We start from the raw sequence: 12,876 nt of genomic DNA, 5'->3' as shown, positions 1-12,876 counted from the left end.
GCGAGTGTGACAGGAATGAGGTCAATGTGTGAGGGTGCTGGTGTGCGTAGGAGCGAGCTGGAGGAGAGAGCAGGAGTGCACAGTTGGAGTTACAGCTAAGTTCTTGTTTGTTGGTTGTTTTGGTGTAGTTACGGCCAACAGTAACCTGTACTGTTCAGTAATAAACGGTGGTTTGCCGAATAACTACGTCATCCTTTCCACACATCCTGGCGGACGCTACAATATGTTATAGCTTACCAGTGACATATAGGTTATCTGTGAGATATAACGTTATGTTAGGAGTGTTTTATTTCTAATTGTTTTGGTAACACAAGCAAACATTAGCACAGTAATGCTAAAATAACACGTTTATGTGATAGTCATGGCACAGTGCGGCAAATATAGGTTGGTACGATTATATGTGTTTCCAGAGTGTTCTTCAGCAGGAGTTCTTTCCACCTGGAATAAGCAACGCTGATATTCACTCGCGTTTTGTCTCGTCCGGGCAAAACGTGTGGTCCTCCATTTAAAGTGCGACAGAATCATAAAAGTACAAAGCAGGTTAACGCAGAAGCGCCCCGGATTGAGCTTCACCTTCTCTGTCTCCAGTGACGGCAAGTTCTAGGTAAACGCGAAAGGCGAAGCGCGTATATCCCTTTCAGCCACTGTATTCAAAAATGGCGATGTAAGACGGCAGCCTCCAGCAGACCGCGCCCTGCCTGTGTATATATAGAGAAATCATTCTAAGCCTAGGAGAAAGCTTCCATTTGTATGTGAATTGCATTACATTTTAGTAAATATATATTTATGAAAGCAATAGTATATTTGCTAATAAACAACCACGTAAATTACACATTGTAACTTTAAGAAAAGCACATGCTGAGAAAATGACCTCTCAAAGTACAGCCCTGCTTTATCCCCAACAAATGCAACATGGGATCTTAAATAAAAAGTACATGCTTTGCATTTGCTTTTGTACATAGGTAATTACTCACAGGCAGGTGGCTGCAATTACTGAGTGACTCCAAGTAAAAGGCTCAGCATGGCCTCTCCCTGCATTTGAAAATGTCTTAAGGGCCCTAACAGGACAGAGCACACATTAATCCATAATGCACTATGTAACATTGAATCTACCCCACATTTCATTGGTGTTGGTGCAGGCAAGATGCGGTTTATAGAGGAAAAAAGTAAACTGAAATGGCAGAGTTGAGCCAAACTCTGCCATTTTAGTTTTAAGAACAGAATTCCAATGAACAGCGTTGAGGTGAACACAATGGAGCATGGCCTTAACACAGAAGTTGTAACTAACAGGTTCTCCCACCCTGCTCCTCGTTTTAAGAAGACTTTATTAATCCCTGAGGGGAAATTCAGTTTTTTGCACTCTGATCTGTCATATACACACAGGCCCAAAATACACACACATGCACACGTGGGACCAATACATGCATTAAATGGAGAGATGTCAAGGTGAGGGAGCTGCTGTGGACAGGTGCTCCCAGCAGTTGGGGGTTCAGTGCCTTGTTCAAGGGCACCTAGGCAGTGCCCAGGAGGTTAACTGGCACAAAAATATAAATAGTATAATTAGTATGTTTTCTTTAGTGTATAAATACTTGAAAATAAATATTGTAGTGTTTGTTGAGGCTGTTCTAACAAACTGTTTTATGTTTTCCTTATTGTCCATATCCTATGTATTTTGAAAGGCCGCAATCACATGACCAATGTGCTGGCATGTGTCTAGTTGGAGTAGGAAATGATGACGCAGTTGTAAAGAGGCAGGTTGGGGTGGTGGACGGGTCACAAAACACAAAACTTTCTCCTGGAACCATGTGAACTTTGAGTAGACATTGAGTCATTTTAAGATACATCACCATTTTTCTTTTCCTAAACCTCACCTCAGTAACTTGATTATGTTGTTTCGTTGCCTGAGAATGAGCCTTTTACATCTACCCTACATAGGGAGCGGGTCCCTTTCCACAAAGATTGCCATACTGGACCATCATGTGTGTACAGTAGACCAGAAAGTGACACATTTTCACATCAGCCATTGTAGTTAGCAACTTCACTGCGAGAAGCTGAACACTGTTGGAAAAACAATGATTTTTAATGTGAACTGTTTTATCCAGTGTTTTGTACTGGTTTAAATCCCCATGTCCATTTGTTTTGGAGAGGAGGCTAGCAACTCCTTTGCAATGAGCCTAACAGCATCAGAGAGACACTGATTTATAATGTGAAACTGCTTTATTCAGTGTTTTTGCTGGTTTTAATGACCTTGTTTTGGACAGGAAGAGACCTGTTGATAATTTGGTAAAAACCTCCTGTGCAATGAAAACTGAAGGAATTCTAACTGGGAGTTTATGCTTGGCACCAAAACTTTCAGCTGGTTGCAATCTGCAGTCCTCACCACTGGATGCCACTAAATGCTACACATTCCTCCTTTAATTCTTAGTTCAAATGAGGGGGGGCACAGGGGACATGTTCGGAGGGGCGTATTGGAATCCTCCACTTTTTACGGTCCAAAACATATTGAGAGACTGCATGCACTATAACCATGTTACTTTACAGATATTCATATTGGAATATCAATTTCACTTTTTCTAAATGTCTTCAGGTTAGCTACATGTAGTACATGGCATTGTCGAAGTGCTCTTATTTTAACATGTTTCAAATGAGCTCACTCTCACACCATTCAGTATTTTTATTTTTTGGAGTTTATTAATTGTGTCTGTAACTCAACAGGAATAGCTTCCCCAACAGGTGATGGGCAGGGAGCAGGGACTGTAGAAATTGGAGAGGTGAGAGGATTATGAATTATAGAATAAAGCAATAAGGAATGAGAGGCCGTGGTACAACTGTTGTCCAATCAGCAACAACAACCACACCAATCCATTTTATAATTAACTGTGCCTGTACTAACTGGCCCCCTTACTTTTGAAATCAAAATTCCATCCCTGGTTTACTCATAGTTCAGTTTTTCTTTTTTGATTTTATTCTCTACATGCAGCAAGATATTTTGCTCTTAATCTATAATATATGAGTTAAATTGAGGCTGTGATGAGTAATGGTTGGGTTGCAAAAAAGTACATGACTTGTAAATTGAATTGTCTCATACTGTGTGCAGTAATGTCTTAAATCCACATGGGGGCGGTGTGTGTGCTGTTATGAAGACGAGCATTTGCATGGATTTGATCTGACTCATTAGTGAGAAGCAACATTACATCTAAGTGGTGTGCTGGTAAGCCTCAGGCTTCAGACAAGCAAATTCACACCTGCAGCAAAGGCCTCTAGTATCCAGGCCTTTCTGTGGTCTGTTCACACCATTCAGCATATTATTCACACAGTAATGGGACTAGATTAAGTGCAGTATGAATGGAATGAGAACATCAAACCAAATAGGATGGTTGCCATTTATCTTACAGACAGATGAACTTTGACTTCATGAATTAGCAACATGTAACTGGGAGCTGAAAAAGAGACACTGTAGGGAAGAAACGGTCTTATATATTGTCTACCAACAGTAATTTGCCCATTCAGTATACAAGCTGCTCCAGGCAGTCTGACCTCTTGGCTGCAGTCTGATCTTTTCTGCTGTATGGATCAAACAAAAGATTCATTGGACTCTGCCAACCTTGCAATTTATAGAGAAAAAAACTGACACAGACACCAGGACCCTGGGTTCGAAACCAGTTCAACTTTATTAGAAGAAGTAGGGGAATAAAAAAACAAAAAAAAGCATGAAATGATAAGGCCTCTCTGGAAAGGCATGGATTTAGACAACGGACTGTGATTTGTCCAACCTCCGGTCGTCCTCTGAGTAGCGTCGGAAAGTCTCTCCCAGCAGTGGCTCTAGGGCCTCAGCTGAGCGATAGGAGCGGGCACGCACAGCACAGGCGATGACACCACCCACCACAGCCACCACCAGCACGGCCGCAACGATGGCGATGGTGATGATCTCAGACAGGGTGTAGGCACGAACTATGGGAAAGGAGAGGAAGGTCATGAGGGCCATAAGTGCTATATTATAGGCAACTGGACTTGCTTCTTGAAGACGTTTCGTCTTTCATCTTGGATGAGAGGGAAAACGTCTTCAAGAAGCAAGTCCAGTTGCCTACGATATAGCACTTATGATTACCATGACCCAGATGACTGAGAATCTTCACCGACAAGGTCATGAGGGGCTTTGTGAATGTGTGTGTCCATGTGTGTGTGCTGCTACTTACCTGGCCACTGGACCTCGTAGGAGTATCCCAGGTTTTCTGGGGCAGAGACGAACATCTCAGCATTGGTGACAGGAGGCCAGAAAGGAACCATGTTGAATCTCCGGTTGTGCCCAATGGGAGCATTCTCCTCAGGGTAAACTACTTCACCTGCAGGATGAGGAAAAAATAGGTGTATCTTTTCTTTCGCCTGAGTGAGTGTCAGTATCTGCATCTAGTTCAGCCTGTGTGTACCTGGCTTGTGCCTGCTGAGCCACTCGTCGAAGATTGCATCGGTGAACGTGTGCAGCAGGACAAAGATGGGATCATTGGGTGAGAGGTGAGTCTGTCCGCCCGTTCCATTGAGGAAGAGGTGGGCCAAGTTGTGGAGGCTGCGGATCACTGGGTCGTACATCCCCTGAGGGGCGCTGTAGCCTAGAAAATACAAAAGAGAAAGCTAATAAATTTACCATAATTAGGATCAACAAATGCTTTGTTGAAGCTAACCATATGTGTGTGTGAGTGGAGAGTCTAGTGTGTGTGTGTTTGAAATCACACAGTGCTTCAGCAGCGCTGCAGTCTGGGTCTGACTGAACCTGAATATCCTCCAGTGGTTAATTGGAGGATGTTAAGTCTTAGGTGCTGCTTTAATTCTGACCCATAACCATTCACCTTCAATGGTGTTCCTGAAGCTCTCGGAGGAGGTGGAGTAGTAAGGCGGAGTGTCGAAGGCATTGAGCTCCAGACAGTCCAACACATCCTGAGGCGCTGGCAGCCTCTGCACCATGGGACGTGCCACGTTGCCTGCTGGGTTCCTCCTGATGGGACTGGTCTCTGTGTCTGGGTGATAAGGACAGTACCCAAGGTGAGATAATATTATATGACTGAAGTGCAAGCTAGAGACTAGGCTTGGGCGCTATAATGGTATACCTGGGTATTTAGAAATCCTGACGATATGATTTTTAATACCATCAAAAATACAGGCGCTCCTCCATTTCCATTTCTCATAAGAAGACACTGTATTGACCAATTCACAACATTTGTTTACAATAACTTCCAGGAAAAAAAAACCCTTGCATCAAATACATTAAATGACATGGCGCTGGGCATTTGCTGCCTCAGTTGATTAGTTTTTAGCCACCTAAAAGAGCCAATCATTAAAAACAAAATCAATATCAGTTTAAGTGTATGTTATATTAATATTTTCGCTGCTTTAACCTTGCTGTCAGACATGCCTTTGCAACAGGGAACTGATGCCGTTGTCTCAAAGCTACCAGACTCTGTTCACAAAAACAGTAATTATACTTTGCAGCACACAGTTTGCTGGTCCACCACTGCCTTGATTGCTTTGTATCCAAGGTAAATCATAGAAAATATTCCAAATAGACCTATAGCATATACTTAAACTGATATTGCTTTTTAGGTGGCGAAAATACGTTTGGCTGTGACCCCTGTCCAGTACAGCGGTACACTGCTTAGCCTCTGTGCTAATAATTTGGTTTATCAAAGATACTAGCAAAGCAACACAAAATAAGCACAGCTTTTATCTTTAAATGTTACAGCTCAAAAATGACAGAAATAAACAAATTTCTTGATTTTGCATATCAAATTCAATTCAAATCAATTGCCAGTTGTCTAACGGAAGTGACTGCTGCTGTTAGCATGACATCACAGCATGTAGTTTGTATCACGTGCCACCAGAGGTCAGTCTTTATTGGTGTAACAGGCAGCTGAGCCAACAAATATGGTGACTGCAGGTAGCGGGGATAATGTTACAGGACTGTAAACAGTTGGGCAGCAATGGTAGGATGGAGACTGCAGAGGAGAAATATAACTTGGTGAATTAAGGGTTTACTTTGACCCAACCACAGGTTGTGATTGTTGAAACAGTGGACTAACTTACCAGATGACTGACAAAACTAAGACCGTTTTGGTGTGTTTTTTTTTTTGTTTGTTTGTTTCTGTTGAGTTTGAATGACGTGTGCTTTACTATGAGTAAGAAGGCAATTAAGCTAACGTTAGCCAGAAGGTGAACAGTTGTATTTCTCTGTTTAATAAGGAAAATAGATGTAATATTATTTCATTTCTTGACCTTTTTACCATTTTTGTCAGACTAACAAAGCTAAGAGAGCTTGCAGAATGTAGCGAACTGTCATGAGGGTAGGTAGCACAGCACACAAATACCGTCATATACCTTATACACAAGTGACGTTTCATTAAAGTATGAAAATGTAGATACCACCCAAGCCTAATATTTGAAACAAAAGGTAACTTAAACGACAGCAGTTTTTTGGTTAGTGGGGCATTGTGGTTCATATTCAGGCCAGCAGTCCCTACAGAGATGGAAAGAAGGATGATTAGAAATGTTATGTTATTGAACTACTTTCTAATTCTATGTGGGAGACTAGACTAGTTTGATCAGTCTTAAACATGACAGGAAGGCAGTTTTCTTTTTTAATTATTCACTAAAAGTCAACAGTAGTGAGTGGGAGCTCTGTGACTGAACACAAGTTGTTTTTGTTTTTTCTTCCCCTTCTCGCATGCATGATCTCTTTCTTCCTTTCTTTTTTGTTCTCTCTCTCCCACACATACACAAACACACACACACATACACATACACACAAGCACATAAACAGAAGGCTACATAACTGAGTTGTCTGTCTGTTTGAAGATTATTCCCTCAGATCAAAGGAACCAGTAGACTGCTAGATTCCTGTCTTCAACAAGCACATGCACAAATGAGGCAACCCCCCCTAACCCATTTAAGGAGACGTTGCTTGTTGACGCAGGAAATACCGGGCCTGTCATGACTCTCTAAGGGGATTAATGAGACAGATCACTGACACGTTGGCCACTCATATGTTCTACCTGTTACAAGCTTTTTTTCTTTATACATGTGCAATTGTTCAAAAAGAGACCCCCCCCCACCACCCTCCCCTTTAATGTGTTTGTAGTAGGGGACTAGGCCTACGCTAAAAGAGGATTGACATTCTTCTATTATTCCATAATACGGGATAAAAAAAATATTGTATGAATAAGTTGTATTGGAAAACTAAGGCAAAAGTAGTGATTTGTAATCTGGTGCCAGCGTGGAATAAGATCCAATCTCCGCAAATCTGATCACGTAAAGTCTACCTTATTACAGTGCTACACAGAGTTGCCTTATTCTAGTCTAAACCGATTGACCCAGTGGGAATTAACACTTGAAAAACTGTACGTTCTGATGTCTGCTATAGAGAAATTAGGCTCTGTGAGACGGGAAAAAAAAGAATTACAAAATCCAGTGTGCAGTACTTTGGATGCATGCAGAAGAAGTTGTTTAACAAGTCGAGTAGTTTCAAACAAACTGTTAGTAATAGCGAGCAATATCAAATGCGGCACAACAGCTGTGAGGCATTATTTATAGCAGCTTATGTTCTACATGCTCTCTTTATGAGCTCTTTGCCCTCTTTTCTGATGCAGCTGAGACTGTGCTGTATATCAACACCACTCTCCTGCACAGTGCGGTATAGTGTGTGTATGTGGGTGTGTGTGTGTGTGTGTGTTCTGCGACTGGCCTTACTGTTGCAGACAGTGCCCATAGTATCGTAGTCTTCCACACTCTCACAGATAACCCTCCACTGGGAGAAGATGGAGTTGGAGCTGATGGAGTTCATGTCGAAGGAGCTCCTGGCTCCAAGCAGGTCATCGGTGCAGATGTCACACTGGCTGCCTCCGATGGCAAAGTTCCAGTAGGGCAGAGCAAAGGTGGGGTTGCCCAGCATGTCCTGCATAGATGGAATAACTTTTTTTTTCCCACACTATTCTTATTGTATCAAGAGTTGCTGCAGTATAATATTGTATTCCATTGTGTTTTCACTTTCAATGCCTCGTTTTTTTCCCCTTTCTTTATTTTCTTACCATTTTCCACCTTGGTGCCTTTTGCCTCTGTCTGTCCCCCTCCCCCCCGCTCCCCCTTTCTCCTCCAGGATAGCTTTCCGCTCTGTCTCCATCTCTTCAAATCCCCACACTCTTTCCTTCCTCCTCTTATGATCCCTTCTCCCATCCTCACTTCCTTCATCACTTCATCAGCCTAAAAGCTACCTTTCCTATCCCTTTTTCTTGTCACTACACCCCCGTCTTTCTCTCTCCCTCCCTCCCTTCCCTCTTCTCACCTGCATGTCTCTCTCCAGTTGCAGCAGATGAAAACGGTGCCAGGTGACAAAGCCGGGGCCCTCGTGGGAGAAGTCTACGCCTCCAAAGCTGGCCTGGCCCGGCCCCAGGTATGTTTTACTAACAGAGTAATAGTGGCTCCAAACAAAGTAGTTGTAAATGGTGATGTTCTCAAACTGCGGGGTGTTGCCATCGGGCCCAAACACCTCCTGGTACCTACAGATGAGAGGAGCAGCAGGGTAAATGTCACCTTGTGTTTTCTCCTCCACACTGCTCTAAGACAGTCTGTTTATCCTCTCATTTTTCAGCACAGAAAACATACTGCTTGATTTGATATGTGAGAATATATCCCTTCAGTTGAGCTACAAACTGGTCGACACTGCATGTACATTTCATTTTCACGTGTAGCTGCTGAGGGAGCACTTGGCTTCAAATATGAGGCCTGTAGCTGAGATCCTGGGTGTGCCCATTAATACAGGAGAAATTTAATTTTTTATTAGGAGGTTAAAAGGGTTCTTCTACCTGCAGCTGAGAATTGCTTCAAAAAATTAATCTACTATAATCCTCAACTGACTTGGAAGGAGGTTATTCACAGATTTATGTACTGTTACTTAGAAGATTATAAATCCCTTTACTCCCGCCTAAACTGATAATTTGCACTTCCACCTGCAGCTTAAACAGAAAGCTGCCATAAGAAATTTTATGATTTTACTGATAATGTTCAAAACACAGCACGGGTGCACCATAGCTATATTACTGAGCTTTCAACTATCAGACGCAGCTAGAATGAGCCTGCAGGTCTTTGGGCAAAGCTGGGCTGTCTGTTCTAAAGTCTTGATACAAGACCAAAGACTGGCTGAATAAAGATCATTCTTCCTTTGAAATTACTTAATTAAATACATTTTTAGATATGCTTAGCATCAGTTTAGCATAATCAAGTCCATAGAGAACAGTTGGAGTAGTGTGATATATATCCTTATGTATGTACCGTCGTGTACAGATGACCAGGTCAGGGTGGACGGTCCTCTTAGCTCGGTCCAAAGCATTCACAAATGCCAGCTTCTCAGCTGCACTCATCTGCATGATATTCCTCCTTACTGGAGCGAGGTTAATGGGGTGGAGGAAGACAGGACGGCAGGAATAGAGAGAACAAGGGGATGGTGAGGTGTGGGAGTAACATAGCAAGAGAGGAGGAGAGAAAAATGCCATTAAAAATTAACACAGACATTGCCTTTCCCTAACAATAAATGCTGCCCTCATTCCATGAACTTATGTCTTTTTCTCTGTCTTTGAAGCCCACTGAGATCTTAAAGTGTACAGTTAGAGACAGAACTTTTAGGTCGCCAATGCTGAGTTTAGACTGCATCCATTCCCTTACCCACAGAGATTCTCTGATCACAGTTCGGTCCAGTCAGCCCGTGTCGACATCGCCCACAGTCGTAGCCACTGAAATTCCCATTACACTGGCAAGTGCGGTTGAAAAATCTCAGCGGCCACCTCTCTCTGTCATCACGCCCAGCATAAGGGTACTGGGGTCCATGGCGCCGGTTGTCTGCTGCAATGGACACACACTGCCCCCTTCCCGTGCTGGAGCCACACTCATCCCCCGCTGCCCCTGTGGGGGACGGGCAGCACTGACCACTCTGTAGCCCCACAGTGGTGACACACACTCGGGGAAACTGGGCCAGTGTTAGGGTGGCACACATGGTCACCACCAAGAGACCTGCTCTCCACATGCTGCCAAAATTCAGAGAGGATAAAGATATATTTTGGGTACATGTGGTGGGTAAGAAGGGAGAATAAGGTAAAAAGTAGGTTAGCAATTTTAGAAACAAAGAGACTAGACAGATTTTACATTGTTGCTTCACATCCATCCATCCGTCTTTTTCTAAACCACTTATCATGTTGAGGGTTGTAAGGGGCCTTTCCCAGCACACATTTTGGTAAGATGAAGACAAAAAAATTCAATACTCTGCAGACATGCACTTCAATTAAGCTCAAGAACAACTCACTCGGTTTGTGTTCTCTTGTTAAAGCCAATTGTCTTAACATTATTCCGAAACTTCACTTCTTACACGCCCCTGCAGGCAGTGCAAGTCATTATTCATAATTCACAAAGCCATTAGCTTTCAACTCTTACAAGTTCAGAAATGCTTTCAACAACAGACGGCAAGAGATGATTTGCTTCAACCTTTTTTATGTAGTTAGATTTGCTTGTCTTTTGAAGCTTGTTGATTAGGAATGAATGAAGGAGTGACTAATAGTTTGGCAGCAGCAATTATTTTTCAACAAAACAGTGATAACAACCATTGAAGAAAAGTTACAAATTTAAGAAAAAAAACTTGGGGGGGAAAAAAAGGGTTTTACGTGTTGCGTTTCTTGCAGAGATACTGTACATTATGAATGACTGGATGCATTGCTCAGCCATAATGCTCAGCCAGTGCAACATGGGCTGTTATGTGGCAATCTGTCTTATACCCATCATCTGAAATGAAACTTGGTTTTCATTTTTTAATTTTGCCAGTAGCTTAATTGTGCATTAGTCTCATATCTGCTTTTTAAATGGAGCTGAAGCAATCATTCACACTGTTAATTTTCAAGACTTATTATATTCTACAGTTCATTATGTGAAAAAGCATCAGCGGAATGTGTTTCCCCTACCTCTGACTGTGCATGCTGCTCCTCTCTTTCTGCAGAACTGAAGCCCCCCAAGAGTTGGCCCATTTCCCTCTCCTGGCTTAAATAGCTATTGAGCGCATGACCAGAGCTCTCTGGGGCTTGTGTAAGCGCACACACACACACACACACACACACACACACACACACACTGTACACATGGATACACTTGAGGGTTCAGCTGCTTTTTTTTCAAACACTCATTCATATGCCTTGTGATCATAACCCAAATGACGCCAGTCTGCGTGGTCACTCGCACAATGAAAGACTCAACTGTGAGATAAAATTCATACTGAAGTCATTATTTTGTAAATTCAGTCACTTTGAAGAACTTGGATATGGTTTGTTGTCTGTGTGTGTGTGTGTGTGTGTGTGTGTGTGTGTGTGTGTCTCAGGTATCTGGGGAAGATTTTCTAATAATTTGTGGGCACAAGTTAGTCATTTGTTCCTTCAATTTACTTAATTTGTGTGCTCAAGTAATCAAAAATTTCAAACTGTGCCTTGCAGAATACAGAGAAGTCCATACTGGGAGGCAAGAAGGAAATATTCAACATTATCATTTTAATTTGCTCAAATCACAAATGATGATACAAAGGTCAGAAATTATGTCAAATAAACATCAAATCAAGTCAATAATGGACATTTTATCATGTTGGCTAGTGTTGTACATTTTAATGAGACTTTGCAGAAATGGTGGTCTATGGTGCCGCTCAAACACTTTGTGAATTGCACATAAAACGGGAAAATTGGTTGTAACCACTGTACCTTTTATAACATTTTCAACAGCGGTGGTCAGTATGAAAAACATTTCCTAACAATTTCATTGTAGCCTAAAGAGCTTACAGACATCAAACTAGATTCATAACACTTTTGTCACATTTACACACACCCACACACACACGCACACATGCACACACGCACACACACACTTGCACAGTATTTTAAAACACGCACTTCCTGTTTGTTTGCGCACCTGTTAATGCACACCCTGACTTCCACATGTTCACACACATCAAACGTATGACAGTATCTTTTTTTTCTTCTTCTTTTTTTCAATTTACACACACAGATGGACATACAATAAACACCAAATACATGTGTGTTACATACACAGTAGTTATCACCAGAGGTGGTACCAAGTCATTGTTTTCCAAGTCACAAGTCCAAAGTCCTAAACTTTTGGTTTTGGGTCCTAAACAAGTTATAATACACTTTCAACAAATGTAATGCCAATATTAAATTTACAAAATTAATGATGCTTTATTTGTTGTTATTTAACTGTTAAGTTGGTGTTAGCTAGGCATTAGCTTGCTGACTATGTTAGCTTCAACTTAAAATGTTGAACAAAGTTGGAAGTTGTTGTGTCTTTGTTTGTAATGTTTGACCTGCAATGCATACTGCTATTCAGTAGGGCTGTAACGGTACATGTATTTGTGTCGAACCGTTCGGTACGCGACTTTCGGTTCGGCACGACCCTGTACCAAATTATTGGTCGTAGGATATTATTTTATTTTATTTTGTTTTATTTTAATTCTGTTTTTGCGAGCCGAACCATTTAAAATATCTAGTTCCCCGACGGACATAATTGAGTGACGGACCGAGTCTGACCGTAAATCTCCGCTTTCACTTTGTGCAGCGCATTCTCGTATTTTGACAACATGGCAAGTGAGCCTGACGAACCTGAAGACCCACCCGCAAACCTTAAATCCTCCGTTCGGAAACACTTTGGTTTCAGGGTAAAATACGAAGATGGAAATAAACAAGTTGACAAGACAAAAGCAGTGTGCCGATACTGCAGAAGAGCGTATGTACTTGGAAACACGTCTAACATGCTAACGCATCTAAAGTGACACCACCCGAGTTTGAACGTTAACCG

General features: G+C 42.0%; 1 protein-coding gene across 1 annotated transcript; it reads right to left on the bottom strand.

The window, feature by feature from the left end:
* Positions 1 to 3,657: 3,657 nt before the first annotated feature.
* tyrp1b (tyrosinase-related protein 1b) lies at positions 3,658 to 11,031 on the bottom strand. The gene is made up of 9 exons (XM_049571344.1): positions 10,986 to 11,031; positions 9,703 to 10,061; positions 9,313 to 9,421; positions 8,327 to 8,540; positions 7,735 to 7,939; positions 4,845 to 5,012; positions 4,428 to 4,607; positions 4,197 to 4,343; positions 3,658 to 3,951 (listed from the first exon to the last, which is right to left on the bottom strand). Exons 1-9 carry the CDS (start codon positions 10,997 to 10,999, stop codon positions 3,746 to 3,748), a joined length of 1,602 nt encoding a protein of 533 aa, XP_049427301.1. The 5' UTR covers positions 11,000 to 11,031; the 3' UTR covers positions 3,658 to 3,745.
* Between the last annotated feature and the right edge of the window lie 1,845 nt (positions 11,032 to 12,876).

Source organism: Epinephelus fuscoguttatus, linkage group LG3, assembly GCF_011397635.1.
Source record: "Epinephelus fuscoguttatus linkage group LG3, E.fuscoguttatus.final_Chr_v1".
In the NCBI taxonomy this organism is placed as follows: Eukaryota; Metazoa; Chordata; class Actinopteri; order Perciformes; family Serranidae; genus Epinephelus; species Epinephelus fuscoguttatus.
The sequence above is the reverse complement of the archived record's forward strand: the minus strand, read 5'-3'. Positions and strand labels throughout refer to the sequence as shown.

Coding starts and splice junctions, on each gene's coding strand:
- tyrp1b (XM_049571344.1), bottom strand. Junction 4,608..4,844: donor CTTCAGGAACACCATTGAAG/GTGAATGGTTAT, acceptor TGTATTTTCTAG/GCTACAGCGCCCCTCAGGGG. Junction 3,952..4,196: donor CTACGAGGTCCAGTGGCCAG/GTAAGTAGCAGC, acceptor CCTTTCCCATAG/TTCGTGCCTACACCCTGTCT.